This window comes from Melanerpes formicivorus, unplaced genomic scaffold (genome assembly GCF_026170545.1).
Source record: "Melanerpes formicivorus ecotype bairdi unplaced genomic scaffold, bMelFor1.0.p_v2 SCAF_2, whole genome shotgun sequence".
Lineage (NCBI taxonomy): Eukaryota > Metazoa > Chordata > Aves > Piciformes > Picidae > Melanerpes > Melanerpes formicivorus.
The window spans coordinates 19,566,401-19,582,982 of record NW_027142354.1 but is presented as its reverse complement, the minus strand read 5'-3'; the positions used below and the strand labels follow the sequence as shown (position 1 = coordinate 19,582,982).

The 16,582-nt window shown below is 42.4% G+C and overlaps 1 protein-coding gene across 2 annotated transcripts in view; it reads right to left on the bottom strand.

The window, feature by feature from the left end:
* EPM2A (EPM2A glucan phosphatase, laforin) overlaps positions 1–15,394 on the bottom strand; it is a 43,497-nt gene extending 28,103 nt beyond the window's left edge. The window contains exon 1 of one of the 2 annotated variants that reach the window (XM_068152458.1): positions 15,059–15,394. In XM_068152458.1, the coding sequence (XP_068008559.1) occupies positions 15,059–15,320 (262 nt within the window). In that variant the 5' untranslated portion in view covers positions 15,321–15,394. Of the gene's footprint in view, positions 1–773; positions 858–15,058 lie in introns of those variants that run through there. The other variant, XM_068152468.1, reaches the window with a different exon arrangement.
* Positions 15,395–16,582: the final 1,188 nt, after the last annotated feature.

The window sequence follows — 16,582 nt, the reverse complement described above, 5'->3', positions numbered from 1 at the left end:
AACCAGGATGTGTCATCAATCAAAATGTTATTTAGCCTCCACAAAATCAGTACTTGTACATACACACACACACACACACAATTTTTACATGCTTATTAGAATACTAATTGCCATGTAGGAATTTTTTATCAGATTAGAAGTGACCATGCCTATGGTTTTTCTTAATGTAAGTCCATTGGACTTATACAGTATTAAAGATATTAGAACATTTCTGAGTAAAAATATGCCCCAAAGAATACCTTCAGTTTCACACTGCATTTAAATGCATGACCACATTTAGGGAAATTTGCTAGAGAAAGAGCATTTTGGAGGATGCATTAATGTAATGATTAGAGAATAAGACTAACATTAATACTAAAGCTCAAACAATCTCCTTATTTCCAGATAACATGCAGCATGGTTTTATCATAATTATGAAGTATTATTTACCAAAAAGAAAATACTAGACAGAAAAGTACTTTCTCTTTCTATAGTGCTGAACCATTATGCATCATATACTATGGTAGGACATGGCTTTTGACAAATAAAGTGACCAGCATCGGTATATATCTCCTGAAGTTACAAATCTTGCAACTATATTTTTATCTCACATTTCCAATTTTTCACACATACTGACCATTTTTAAATAATATTTGAAGGCAGCAGTATACATCAACAAATACAACAGCATCACTATGGCCCTGCTATCACAAGGCTGTCTGATCTTGATCCTCATCCACCCACGGGCAGACACCCTGTCCCAGTCTCAGACCCATCCCCAGGGAGACAGATACCTGGGGCTGGGACTGCCCTGGTGCCCCGCAGTTGCCAGGACCATGAGGTGTCCCTGAAGCTCCTGTGGTGAAGAGGTCATTAAATATATTAATATGAAATATGAATTATGAAAATATTATTTGTATTAATTATCAAACTATTAATAACCGATGAATCACCAACTTATATACATGCTCTAGTGCACGTTCGTGAAATACATTCCACAAGTGGCTTAATGTTATGATTAGAACTTAATTGAACTAGTTACAGATTATTTCTATATTTATGTAACGAAGGGTGCGGTTCCGCCGGTTGGCCACTAGATGGCGACTCGGCGGGACGCGGGCGGCTTCTGGCTCTACACAGCAATATTATAATCTTTCTATGCGTCAGCGCTTACTCTGCTAGACGCGGATACTTTGAACTGAGTGCTAGTGGATGGAAAACACGTGGAAGATATTCGATTCCCTCCAGACAACAGGGATCGGTCCTGGTCAGGGTCGGCCCATGGGGTCAGCCCTCAAAGTCGGCTCGCACAGCAGGGCGGGACGACGGTTGCCGGTAGGTGGGCTCAGACAACGTGGCAGCAGGCAAAGCTACGGGGTCGGCCCAACCACGGCAATTCTCGGGGCTGATGCAAACAGCCTCGGGGAGAGAATGCGGCTGCGTTAGGCGGCGGATTCTCGTTTACTGAGCTTAAAGGAATAGCGGGACGCTCAGAGTGGTCCCGGGTTCAGTGCAGTATAGGCACAAACAATGCCTTAGTCTTCCCTGAGGTTCACAGGGCTCAGAGCGGCACGTGTGGCGGCTCCTCTCCCGCTACGGCGGGGCTAGGCATACGTGGACTCAGTATCGATCAAGTCCCTTCTCCCCGGCAACTGGGCAGATCTTACCCTTGGGGGTCGGTCCAGTCCTCCAGTGGCACGGTGGGCTCTCCCAGTCGGTACGACTGGCTGTAGCAACGCTGGGCTCCTCAACGTCAGTCGCTAAGGTCCTCCCTCTGTGCTTCTCACGATGCAGAGGCTTTCAGTATGAGTGCATGTATAACAGAAGCTAACAACAATAAGCTCAATGGCAAAGGCTGCAGCTCGAGAGTCGCTCTCTCGAGCAAGCACAGAGACAAAGTGAATGAGGGGGCAACTTGTTTACCAACTGGAGTGATACTTATAGATTCCTCGAGGCTGGGCTTGACCAATGGGCACTCTCATAAACAACTGGCCTCAGTCTAGTCTATAGAAAGGGTGAAGCTAGAATTATGCCCATACTTGGTGTCAGCACGAGCACTGCATGCACTGGGTGCGTGCAAGCCTGGCTAATGCCTTGGCTTTTGTCTTCCTCCTGGAGGAGGAGGAACCTGTCCACATGCTGGGACAAGATTCAGTACCTGGGCATAATGTGCCTTCACCACAGCTCCCAAAGAGTTATCAGGCCTCACTGCAATCTGGCAGTATTGAACCACATTCTCAGGATCTCTGACTCTTTTGCTACTCTAAACTCTGCCTATCCTTGTACACAGGTGCCCTTGTACCCACTCTGACTCAAGGACTGCTCTGTCATTGCTCATAGCTGTTCCTCCTCTCTCACCATGGTTTCTCCATGAATTTTTGCAACCACAACATATAATCTCTCCTTCCTGCTTAATTTTTTCTTACTTTGAGGTGCTAGTCAGTCCTGCAAGACAATAAAGCCTCACTCTTCTTTGTCATCATGGTATCAGTTACACCACTATACACTTTCTGCTTTGCCATTTTCAGCTGCTGCTGCTTGAGATGCATGTACTTCTGTCATTTGTCAGTTTTTCTCCTTGTCTCTTTTTTCTTTCATCATCCTTCATAAAAGGCAGTAACCTCCTTGCCCTGTAACCTTTTTGCCTTCACTATCATTCATTCTCTTACCTAGTCACACACAAAAGCAGGGCCAAGAGTTAATTGTCACAAGATATTTGTTTCGTTTGTTCCCTTAAATAGGTTTTGCTTTGCCAAACTAGAATCTCAAAAGGTACAGAATTAGATACAGAATTAACCAGGTTGGAAAAGACCTTCGAGATCATCGAGTCCAACCTATCACCCAACACCAGCTAATCAACTAAACTGTGGCACTAAGTGCTTCATCCAGTCTCTTTTTAAACACTTCCAGTGATGGTGACTCCATCACCTCCTTGGGCAGCCCATTCCAATGGACAATCACTCTTTCTGTGAAGAACTTCTTCCTAACATCCAGCCTAAACCTCCCCTGGCACAGCTTGAGACTGTGTCCTCTCATTCTGTCACAGTTTGCCTGGAAGAAGAGACCAACCCCCACCTGGCTACAACCTCCCTTCAGGGAGTTGTAGATGGCAATAAGGTCTCACCTGAACCTCCTCTGCTCCAGGCTAAGCAACCCCAGCTCCCTCAGTCTCTCCTCATAGGGCTTGTGCTCCAAACCCCTCACCAGCTTCGTTGCCCTTTTCTGGACACGATCCAGCAACTCAACATCTTTCTTGAACTGAGGGGCCCAGAACTGGACACAGTACTCAAGGTGTGGCCTAACCAGTGCTGAGTACAGGAGCAGAAGGACTTCCCTGATCCTGCTAGCCACACTGTTTCTTATACAGGCCAGGATGCCATTGGCCACCTGGGCATACTGCTGGCTCATGTTCAGCCAGCTGTCAACCAGTACCCCCAGGTCCCTTTCTGCCTGGCCGCTCTCCAGCCACTCTGTTCCCAGCCTGTAGCACTGCATGGGGTTGTTGTGGCCAATGTGTAGAACCTGGTGCTTGGATCTGTTAAATCTCATGCCGTTGGATTCTACCCATCTGCCCAGCCTGTCAAGGTCCCTCTGCAGAGCTCTCCTACACTCTAACAGAACAACACCTGCCCCCAGCTTGGTGTCATCTGCAAATTTACTGATGATGGACTCAATCCCCTCGTCCAGATCATCAATATAGCTTTAAACAGGATAGGGGCCCAGCACTGATCCCTGGGGGACACCACTAGTAACTGGCTGCCAGCTGGATGTTGCACCATTCACCACCACTCCCTGGGCTCGGCCCTTCAGCCAGTTCCTAACCCAGCACAGAGTGCACCCGTCCAAGCCACGGTATTTCCATTTGATTGTAACACTCAGGTGAGAAAGAGCAGCTTGCATTTGCAACATTTTTCATGAAAATAGCACAACTCTTTACATTATATACAGAACTATGAATTAACAACCCCCTTACTGAAATATGATGTCTGTGTAAAAGAATGATTATGAAAAATATATTTAACATATACATATATATTCACATATTTGCTGAATATATATTCAGCACACACAGTGATATCATTTCAGACAGGAAGGGAGGAGTGCCAGCATCTCCAAGAAATACTAATTTAGAGAACGGTATGATCACTGAACTGTGTTCAGGACGATAAATACTCTGTTCCCCTTGCAAGAGTCATGAATGAAGGCAATTACCACAAATGATCTGAATCTCACTACCCAGGTAATATCTAAATGACACAAAAGTGCTTCTCACCACAGTTTGCTTCACAAGACACATTTAACAAAAAAGTTTCAAAAAATTGTTTTATCAGTCCACCCCATGCTTCTGCTTGCACAGTTTGTCACAGGAAAACCATTATACTTTGGATGCCACAAAAGAATGCAAGGAAACTGTTTCAGAAATAGATCCAGATGACAAGTCTGGAAGAATAATGTAGACCTCTTTGAATTTGGAGCTGCTATAAAAGGGCTACAGACTCAATTCTCTCAACTTTTATCTTCCACAGTCATTTAACACAAACCTTGAAGTCATTCAGTGAAACCAGCTTTTGTCAAGGTAACTGATCATAAAACATGTTTTAAATAGAAAACAATTAGCATCACTTACGTGTTCACTTACATAGTTACAGAATGTATACAGCTAGGAAAATGGGCACAGCTCGGGTGATGAGCAGAAATCATTAGTTGCATAATCCTCAGTTCTTACTTTTCTACCCATTGTTAAATCTTTCCCTACAAGTTCCCCCCGTTTGAAGCAAGGTGCATCAACTTCATGGTATGAGGTACATCTAAGCAAAACATGCTTTAGTCTCGTCTTCCTTGTGTCTAATCTGTGGTAGAGTTACAAGACTTCATCAAACTCTGAGAAGCCTGCCTAAGAAAATGTAAATACATCTGTTCTCTTATACTGACTAGGCTCCCCAGGCTGACCCAAACCTTGTATGAAGACTTCAAGATATTTTGAAGAAAACCCCCACATCCCCACTAGTCTCCACAGTGGAAATTCATCACAACTCCTATTGAAACATTCAGCTCAAGCCCCGCAGTTGTGTGCTTCCTCCCCAGCATTTGCAAGGGAGCAAAGATGTTGAGGGTTGAGGGGAAGGCCTCAGCCTTCTCCCCCCCTGTAAGTGAAGGGAAAAAAAAATGAAAAGAAATCACAGCTAGCCACAGCCGGAGAAGCAAAAAAAGGAAAAATGCTATATTTACAAGCAGTTTTAGGGAATGCAGGGTATATATATACACAATTTACAGTATTTACAATATATACACAGAAATATATACAGCAAAGTAATACAAGAACGAAATTCCCTTCTCTGCTGAGGAGGGTTCCCCCCCTTTTCTCCCCTTTTTCCCCAAAGAGGGTTAGAAAGAGAGAAAAAGAGCAATTGTTAATTAAAGCAGAATATGTTAGTAGAGGCCTTATCTGTCCAAGGTCAGTCTGGCAGAGAGCCCAGGAGCAGACCAGCTGGAAAGGGAGGAGGGCAGAATCAAAACTGAGGAAAGCCTCAGTCGCATTCAAACTTAAAGCTGCACTCTACCAATCCAGCAATGAAATCCGTTTAGACCTGACCTTTGTTTACAAAACATTCAGCCATAGTGCTGTCCCTTTCTTAAAGGCACAGCCTCAAACGGTCACAAAAGAGCACTGGTCTTGAAACTCAGATGCTGCTCACAGCACATCACACCAGACAATTGGGTAGGCTTCCAGGTAGTTTTAATAAGAAATAAACAATTATTTGGGTGAAAGAAAAAAATATATATAGTCAAGAAAACACTGAACACCCTCAAAGATGTGAGGGCATTTTAAGAGCATTTTAATTTTTCTGCTCCCACACCCAGTAATTGCTAAGGAATTTAAGAATTTATAATTAAGATATGTCAAATATGGCTATTAATAAAAATATTAATAACTTTTTATTAATACAAAAAAATCCCCAAAACTTAATAAATAGGTTTGATGTACAGTTGAAATATATATTTACAGTGGGAATGTACAGTATTTAGGCAAATATAACAATTTTAACAATTTTATGCAAACTGGGAGGAATATCAGGGAAAGAGAATCCCCAAGAGCAAATGGCACTCAACCACAGGGAAAGAAACTCAGTAAGAACTGTTAAGCCAAAGAGGCAATGAATTAATTACTCACAGCTGATTCCACCCAGCTGGGGAGTGCTGCTGCTGTGTATTAGCTGTTGAGGTTTTTCTGGGGCACTCTCGTGTGCCAAGCTTGGCAGGTTGCCAGCAGGGATGCCACGCAGTCTTGGGGCTGGTCTGGCTCCAGCAGGACGGTGGGCAGACTATGACAAGAGGAGAAGCAAGGCTTTGCTCCGGCTCCTAAGGCTCATGGCTTCTCTAGCTTGCAGTGAGTAGGCTCCTGGCTTCTATCCCAGGCTTTGGACCAGGCAACTCAAGACAGGACAACTTGAGACAAGGCAGCTTCAAGCAAGGCAGCTTCAAGCAGGCGAGGTAAAGGCAAGGCAGGTCCAAGCAAGGCTAAGGCAACTAGAAATCAGCCTGCTTATATATCTTGCCCAAGATTCAATTGGAACAATAGGAACAATGAAAAGGGATTCTGCCAGGCTGTGGCCGTAAAAGGCAGAAACATAGGCCTGCTCAGGGAGAAGCAGTGGGCAGCACATGTGCTTTTATCCCCAGTGTGTTTACCCAGACACATTAGGTCCTGTCCATTATTCGTTTTCCCGCATTACCCTGACATCTCCAGGAAGGACAGGGGAGATGGGGACCGTGTCTAGACATATCAGGGCCTGTCTGGGTTTGTGCTGAGCCCGTTTGGCCCTACCACCACAGTAATAAAGCAAAGAAAATAACTTCATTTCTGTCCTCACCTGCTCCTCTTTGCAGAGAAGCACAAATTGCCCTTTGAGAAAGGGCAATGCACAATAGGAAACACGTTTTTGCAGCCCAAACCACTTCTAAATTAATATTTGTCTTAATCTTGTTATTATTCATATTGTTCCAAGTGACAAAACATCAGTTTAATTTTTTATTTTGGGGACACACATACAGAATTGTTTGAAAACATGTAAAATTCAACCCAAAAAAGGGTAGATTTAATATCTGAACAGTACTAATCATCCTGCTAATTGACCATGTACACTTCCCCAGTTAAAGAACAAAAGGAATTTGAAAGAATGTACTAGATTATACAGGTCCTATTTCAAGCTATAAGGTAGTGCTCCATTTCCCTCACTAAGGTCCAGAACAATTCTGCATAAATTCTGTCTTTGTGAGTTTTCAAAGCAAAAATGCTTACCTAAAAGAGAAATTTAAGAACAAGTTTCTAGGCATTAAAGTTTCGTATTGCTTTTTTGACCCATGCCCCAGCTGATGCTCTCTCTACTGCAGATAGCTGCGCAGTGAAATCTACTGATGCAGGTAGGGAACTGCTGGAGAATAAAGTAACCAGCAGCTTCACTTAGATAAAGCCTTATAAAGAGCTCTTTCAAAATCTGCATGACTGCATATATGGCTCTTAGTTTAATGTATATGAAGGACATCAAAGTGGCACATGAAGGAACAAACACCAAACAAAAGATTAAACTCAAAGATTTCCACGTAATTGATAAATGGTACCAGTAAAAGATGGAAACAAGAACAAAACAAAGCAAAACCAGACAAAGATATAGTAAGTAAGAAAAATTGTCCAAAGATCAAGGACTGAAGAACAAAAGTGGAGACCAGAAGAGGATCTTCTGAAATTTGATCAAGCCACATAAAGTAATGATGCAAACTAAAGCTTTTTTTACTATTTTATTACAACTTGACTGCAAGGATGAAAAAAGTATAATCAAACAATCTGCCCATAGGACAGACTCATCTCAATGCAGATGACAACTGCACACAGATTGCATAATGTTCTGGAAGTGTCACACTGCTGAAATTATCAGCTTGATCTTAAAAGATAACAAGCAAATTCTCAGCCAATTAGATTTCTGAGCACAATTAAATATAGTGAACAAAAAAACCCATGAATGAATTTTAAAACCTGATTGCCTCTTCCACCATCTCCACAGAGCTCCTTGCAGCAAAGCTACTTAGTGTTCTGCTCAGCCACAGCTCTCCCAGATGCTTGTTACATAACTTGCTCGAAGTTTTAATTTTTTTCTATCTTTTGCTGTGTGAGGGAAGGTATGCAGAAATTCAGGGGCACAGCAACAGCTGTAGAGGTGCTGTGCATCTCATGCCTGTCGCAGTCAGACTCTACACAGGTGTAAAACTTCCAAGCCTCTAAACCCCAGCAAGGTTAACATATTTCCCAGTTCACTGCTATCCTTGAAAAACCACAGGTGTACTTAGAGGACCTTGTATAAGCACATAAGCTTCAATAACAACTAATAAATACAAACAGCAAGCAGCCAGGCAATTTTCAGATCAGCTACTTACAAATCAGTAAGAGCAAAGATGTACTTTGTAAATCTTTGTAATCAATTTTGCATGAGCCAGTAGGCTTTAAACGCGAAGTCAAAATTTTAAGTATGTCTAAATAGTTAGTAATTACATTTGTAATATTAAATGAGGTTCTTTAACAAGGTAAATTAACATCTTCAGTTGATAGTTAGAGATTCCCCTGGATGAGTTTTAGTAACATGGTACTGGGGGCAAAGGAATGGGGAGGGTTTGAAGCATTGATTAAAAAGAAAAAAAGTAATGGGACAACAGGAAGTAAAGGAAACAAATAAACTAAATCTAAAATGCAGGAGTTAGAAGTATTTGCTAGCTTCCTTATCTTTCACATCAATATTACAACAAAGAAAAGCCTCAGTATCTGAAAATGCTACTGCATGATGCCCTTATCAGGCATTACTCTAACTGCACTTCCTTCGCTACACTTAAAATATTCAAATTCACGTACCCTATACACCATGCTCTGTCATGAAAATCTCACTGCTGACTGTCTGAACAGAATTCAGATGTCTTGAAATGGGATCTGTCTCAATCCCACCAAGGTTGAATTTCTGTTGATTGTTAGAAAGCAGATGTAGGAGAGGATGAATTTCCTTCACTGGCACTGAGTGAGGTCAGGTATTTTGACAGTTTGAGTCTACAACAGCTCCTAGACTGGAGTCCCCCTTCCTGAAATCTCAGCAAAGCCCCTGCCCTTTGTTTTTACACCTCTGACAAATAACATTTGAATTTTGTATGTTATATACTAATCCTTACTCCTATGATTAATAAAAGTATACTTACCTTTAGATTATGAAAGCAGTAGATTAATTGATTTTATTACTTGAAATACACAACATAGTAAGATGACAAAACTGTTAATTTGCCACACCTAGTTCACTAACTCCTTCATGACTGGTTTGATTTTCAGAAATGTTTCAGAATAGAATAAACCAAACCAGGTTGGAAGAGACCTTCAAGATCATCGCGTCCAACCCATCAACCAATCCAACCCACCTAAACAACTAATCCATGGCAATTCCTTGCATTTGCCATCCCAAAAGAGGTATTCAAAGCCAGGTATCTTTTGTCAGATTTAAAGCAGATTGCTCTAGTTTCTCAATTGGTATGGCTGATACATATAATCAAGGAGCCAAGTTTTAAATCTATGAAAATACAGGTTGGAGGCTTTATTTGTTTGTTTCTACGTTTGCTTTGGGGTTTTTTGGTCCATCAGTCTACTCCTAAGAAAGTTTGGGTTATGCTTTGTTTTTTTTTCTGATTATGCCAGAGTTAGAACTAAAGAGTTTACAAGAAAGTCCTCCTCAGTTTTGTTTGTTTATGGTTTTTTTGTTGGTTAGTTGGTTGGTTTGTTTTGGCTTTTGTGGGATTTTTTTTTTGTTTGTCTGTTTCTGGGTTTTTACATCTGAAACAAGAAAGTAAGAATTTTCAAAGGCAACTTTCAAAAATGTGTTTTATTTCTCTCTTCATAGGTGTTTCTCAGTGTTAACTGCTACCATACAAAGAGTTTTTAACCAAATACCCTGTGTAATGATGTAGATTAAATGTGAGAAAGGCAACTAAAAGGGAATTCAACTCATGTAAAAATAAAGTTCTCAAACAGATGGTAGAAACTACAAATGAGATGCAGATAATAGAGTAACAGCTGATAGCAACAAAATGTATAATGTAATACAATCTTCCTAACTGCTTCAAAACTCTCTGTGGCATTGTATTGCAAATGACTGATAGTTACTTTCTACCACACCAGAAGACCACTGAACTATAGGCAGGAAACATGTTACAACAGAATAGTAACCATGGCAAAATCTTGATCAAAGTTACCATCCCAGTTACTAATCACTTCTCAGTACTTCTTGCCACTGAAAATAAATTATTGTCCCATATTGCATGCTGCTGTCTCTTGGAAGTGAAAGCAGGCGGTAAAGTGGGAGATGAGAAAAACAGTATAGAGTATTGGCATAGACAATTAATTTATTACAACTTTACCAATATAACCACAAATGCTTTAATTAGGCTCCCACAGCAGCCAGAGACAGCCCCTGATTATCACCAGGGAGGTGAGGAAAGATACAAATCTGCTAAATTCAGAGGAATGCATGCGTACATACTTATTTTTACTTTTCTCATTTTGCAGATTTATGGGCAACACTCCATTGCTTTATTGATCTCCAGCAGTATGCTCACATACACTCAGTATCATAAATTGGTTAGTGCTGACACACAGATAGGAAGCAATGAAAAACTTGCCACCAATTACTTATACCATAACTCACGTGAAGTATATTTCTTGAGGGGACTGAGGGACAAAACACCAGGAGCTATCACACTTTGTAAAGAAAAGTTTCTCACCATTCATCAAAGAGGATGTAGAATTAAAAGTTATCCTCTTTCAGAGGACCTGAAAGATACTAAGGCACTGTCCAGGAAGCAATAGCTTTTCATGAACAAAATGCATATTATGCACCATTATTCAACTATCAGCAACTAGTTCCTTCCTAGTCACCACCTTTTTCAGAACAAAAGCAGGATGGGGGAAACGAGTAAAGCCCTGGATTGCTTTCAAAAGCAGACCAGATCACACTAAATACTGATGAAAAGTAGCTGCAAGGAGCAAGGCAGCTGCGGGTTATACACAAGTAAAATGGCGACACCCAGTGGGAACAATACCACATAAAATTGCATTAAGAGAGGCTTGAAGAAATAGACTCCAGGATTGGGGTTTTTCTTTTTTAGTAGTAGAACTGCTACCTCACTTGGAGATCTCTAGATTAGCTTTGGAAAAGAAAGAAAAAGAGATGTATTGCAGGTACAGAAAAATAACCTTGTAAAAAACTGTACTCCAGAATGGCCTGAAATAATTTTTACTTTGCTTTATTCCACTATGGCTTAGCCCCAAATATTTTTCACTCTGTTACAGTCTCTCTGACACAAATGGCAACTAGGTATTACTTTCCCATACAGACTTTAAAGAATCTCCCCTTTCAAAGTAAGAAACAATAACTGGGTTTTTTTCATGGAACTAAGTCCAAGATCTGAGTTTTTAAGGTTTCAACACATTGCCACCCTAAAAACAGGATTTTATTGTGTCTTACTATCATGGTTTTCAGTCAATCAAGTGTTCTACTTTTTAAAGCTATGTGCAGATTTTACTTACGGTATTTTCACTCATTGTATTACAGTATTATGAAAACCTTTATTACTCCCTAACTGTACCTATCTTTTTGAACTATCATCAGACATGCATATCATCCATCAGATGGCTTATACTGTGACTAACAAACCCACAGTGAAATGAACTGGAAATACTGGACAGCCAACATACTAAGCCACAGGCTGTGTAACCGGACTGTTTCCAAATAAAACTATGTGGTATTGCTTTGGGCCCACAATAGACCACAGAGGACAACAGCAGCAGGTAAGTGCAAACAAGACACCTTCTCTTCTCTCTTCAAAAAAAGAGATGGGGGGTTTGGAAGGAATACACCTCTGCTGACCTGCACAAATTACTACAGGGTAGGTTGATTGGACTTTTCAGCTTTAACTGGCAATATTGTATCTGTCAAGCTTCAAGCAAGCACAGTCTACATCAAACTAATGGCTATGTGAAAATGGATAAACATTTCAGAATGTAAGTTTATACTATTTATTTATTTGTTTGTTTGTTTCTGCCCCCTCCTTTTCATGACATAAGGTGTCAACAGACTGAATTCTATTCTCTCAAGACACAATTTGGGGCATGTCCTTTGTAACTCCACTGTCTTATTACAGGACATTTATATTTTCTAGCACCTATGGTTTACTTAGACCAGGATAAAGGGGATAAAGGCATAGATATGTGTTCAAAGATAAGCTAAAAAACATAACAGAACAACACTCAAGCATAAGCTTCATTATGTATTTATTTAGTTTTGACAGTAGGCACAGCATACTTTTGCTTTCCGAGCTTAAAGAGAGGCATAATCTCAGTTCTGAAGAATCTACATCAAAAACAGATTACACAGAGAGACACATAAGATGCAGTTGTTTAAAAAAGAAAAACAAAAAAACCAAAAAGGTAGAAAAGCCCAATAGCTTTAAGTGACAGGCCCTGTATGCATGCCAGCATCATCACCCTGGGACAGCATCTGACCTTTCAGGAGCAGTCTACTCTTCCACATCATTCTCCTCATGGGGAACTATTTCCCTCTAGGCACAAGCAACAAGCCAGGAACCCTCCCACAGACTAAGCCTTCCCTGAAGGCTTCTCACCAGATCACCTGGCAGAACCCAACTGCCACAGAACACTGGTCTGTGAGTTTGACTCTTCTGGCCTACAGAAACAAATAACCCCACTTTAGCTTCCCATTTCTGGATTGCATTGGAATGGCTGTAACTACAATGTGTGAGCTACATTCACACTTGAATCACATGATGTGACATGTACTGTAGCAAACATGTACATTACTAGCAAAATTCTCAAAGTCCACTGACAAAAAACAAATCAGAAGAAATCTTCAAAAATGTGGCACATCATTTCACATCCAATATATGTAAACATCTGATATCCATAACTACACAGATGTTTCTTGGGTTACAGATGCCTCAACTCAAACTCAAAAAAAAACCCAAAATACAAATTATATTAAAAAGGACTGCAAGATAATGTCTTAATTATTGGATAGAAAAACATTCTTAAGCTCCCTTCATTTAATACATGGGGAATAATAAAATTCAAGGCTTAATCAAATGTAGTTCCTTCTTGTAAATTTCAGTTGAGAAAAAAACCTGACTAATTTAAAAACCCCCTCTCCATTTAACTGATATGCCCTTTTGCTTTCTATCACTGTAGTTAAGCAGGGAAGTTCAAACTGCTGAGCGTTCAAAACAACAAGAACAAAATCCCACACAGGTTAATCCTAAAACTGTATCAGCAGCATTACTGCCAAAACTGAGAATCTTTATTGCTCAGAGTACATCTGCACTCCCAGTACTGACAAACACCTTGAGACATCATTATTTCCCAACTGGGCAGTAACCGTCATTTTACAAGTCTAGACTCTCTATAGACTGGAACACTATTATTATTCCTACATTCTGAGTGGTGAGGACCTCAGGATACTGGTATATTATGTACAGCTTGACACCTCCGAAAGAGACCAAATTTTGCTTCCTTGGACAGATGCACAGATTTTTATTCCCTGCATTTCTGCAAAATAAAAACATGGTTAAAAGAGGCAATATATAGTACTCATTTTAGCTGCCAAATAAAAAAATTCCTATTACAGTATCACAGTATCACTTAGGTTGGAAAGGACCTCGAGGATCATCGAGTCCAACCTATCAACATGGTGTAGAAAGCACTTCATGATCTAAACTTCCATCAATGTACTATTAACATGGATTCTTTTATTAGCATAAAGAAAACCCCAAAAGTGCAAGAGTTATGATGACACATATGTTTTAGTCTGTGTGACAGAATGGCTGTTTAAAAGTGTGCTATGTATTCCTAAAACGGATAATGAGCAACTGCTCTACAACGTGCTATTTCAGTATATGGATTATAAAACTGTAAGTTAAAAAAAAACCCCAAACACAAATTACCTAGTCATCTGTCATCCTTTCACTAAGTCTGATCCATTCCTCAGTGACAAGAGGTTTATTTAGAGCCTTATTTGACTCAGCATACAATTGTATGAGTGTTCACTTTAAGAGACTTAAATACGCTAGCACAGGATATGGAAAAAAATACAGTGCAATTACTACTGAAAGAAGCAAGAACACTCAAATAGCTCTGATAGACCTTTTCCCAATTTTTAAGTTTTTGTTTTGTTTTGTTTTAATTAGTAAAATTTACCAGCCTGAAAATGCCATCATGACATTTCATTCCATGACTGAAATAAAGTAACAAATCACACTTTAAGGCATAAGTAGGAAATTCGGAGTTCTTTACATCTGGGAAAAGAAAGACAAGACATCAGGATAGTGGATGGGAAAAGTAAGACCACAAAAAAATCCCAGTGGAACTGTTTCAAAGAATTTTCAGCAACCTAGAAACCTAGAAGTGCAGCTTCCTTCTGCATTCACTCTCCTACATGACAGTTAAATGCTATTTTTGTTAGCGAGTGCTGATGCCATGTCACGACAGCCTAGGAGGCTCTACCTGCAAACGTGACTTAGGCTCCCTGTATAGAAAGCGGCCAACGCCCGGAAGCATCAAATTCAGGGTACGGCTCCTTTGACCGGGACTCCCCTCTCGGTTCCCGAACGATGCTCCGCAGTACCGGGCAAGAGGTGAAGCTATTGGAACCGCCAGCCAGGCAAGCAATCCCTCAAAGAGGAGAGTTCTGCCCAGTCGCCGCAGAGTAGCTCCTCCACCCGCCGACCCCACTGCAGCCCACCGCCCGGCGTCGGGCCGCTCCTGCCTGCACAACGACAGCCGCCACCCCACAGCGCGACTACAGCGACCGCCCGCGGCAGCCACCCAGCGTCCCGCGGGCTGCCGCTCCCTCCAGCCAGGGAGGGCGGAGCAAAGGCAGGGCCCTGCCCAGCAGCCGCGGCGCGGCCGGGGCAGCAGGAGTACGTGTGAGTGGCCCGGGAGTGCGGGGCAGGGCGATGGGCCTCTGCCGCGTGTCTGTGTTTGCGTTACCTTCCCAGAGTAGGTCGCCACCCTGCCGCCGGAGAAATTTGTACCAGAAAGGGCTGGAGGTGTCCTCGTCTGGCAGCACCACCTCCGCCAGCCACAGCGCAGGCTCCTGGGATGGCAGCGGGGCTGTCGGGCGCGCTGGCTTCATGGGCACGGCGCGCTGCGGGTCCCACTGGCCCAGCTCCGGCCGCGAGCCCGCCAGCAGCAGCTCGCCGCCGCCCTCCGTCATCCGGGCCGGCAGCACCACGCCGAAACGGAAGAGCATGGCGAGAAGCGGCCGTGGGGCGCGTCGGGCACCGGCGTCCTCTCCAGGCGAGCCCTGCCCGCTAGGTCGCGCCGCTGATAGGGGTCCGCTTCTAGCCACCACTTCCGGCCGGGGCCGGGAGAAGGACGCCGTGCATGGGCCTCTGTCCCCGCCCGGTGCGTCGCAGCTGCCAGCAGCCTGCGGCTCAGCAGTAGCGGCATGGGCTGTTGGGGGCCGGGCAGCGATTCGTTCCGCCGGGGCTTTGCCCACGGTGAGTGTTTTCGGTGCTTGCCTGCCTGTCTGCACGCATGTAGCTGAAGGGACTTCCCTGCGAAAATACCAGCTGGGTGTTCAAACAATACCTACCCCAGATAGCCTCCTAAAATTAGGACTGGCATGGAGAATTATCTCTGCAGGTAAATAGTATGTGCCCAGGTTGCGAAAGGCTGCACGTTATGTATACCGAATTTAGCAAGTGAGTAATACTACTTCGTTAAACGAAACTAATGCAATTCCTATGGCGAGTACCGGCTTAATTTAGCGTGGCGAACACATCATTAAGTACTTGCCATACGTGCAGCATTACAAACAAGGTTTAACCTCCAATAACACTTTAGTGTCCGTGATGTTTATGCCTTCTCAGCTGACAGCCAGCCAGTCGTGAGACCAGAAATGTGAAATATTTGGGGATGTTAGAAAACTTTATAAAACTTCGGTAGGCACTGCAGGTATTCTGTTTTGCCCTTCTGGATGTAACATGGCAGCTCCTATGTAGCAATATTCACGGCAACGACAAGAGAATGGCTGCAGTCCAACCATTTATAAAGCTGTCCTTGTGTGAATACATCCATTTCAGAAGCGTTTAAAGACAGAAACAGGCAAGTGGTAGTTTTATTTAGGTCAGGTTTTGGGAATGGGATGAAGGCCTTTCAATGAGTCAAAAGAAATCCTGCCTCAAAAGATGTCTGCTTGTTTCTTGCGTCCAGGGGTGATGACACACTGAAGTGCAGGTACTGCCAAATTTAAGAGTGCTTTAGCTCATTTTCACTGATCCTTATTGAACTTGTGTAAGTGACATGCCACCAGTTTGCCTGATATAGCCAAAGCTAAGGGAATTTTGGCTCTTCCATGTGTTTCTACTGGCACAGTCCTCACTGTAGCATTGCTGCTATTATGATCAGAGCATTATATTTTAATCTTTGGTTTTGCTCAACCTTGCAGTCAAGTAACCTATAACCTATCTCATAACTTTTTCAAATGTCTACCTCTTTACCATACACCTT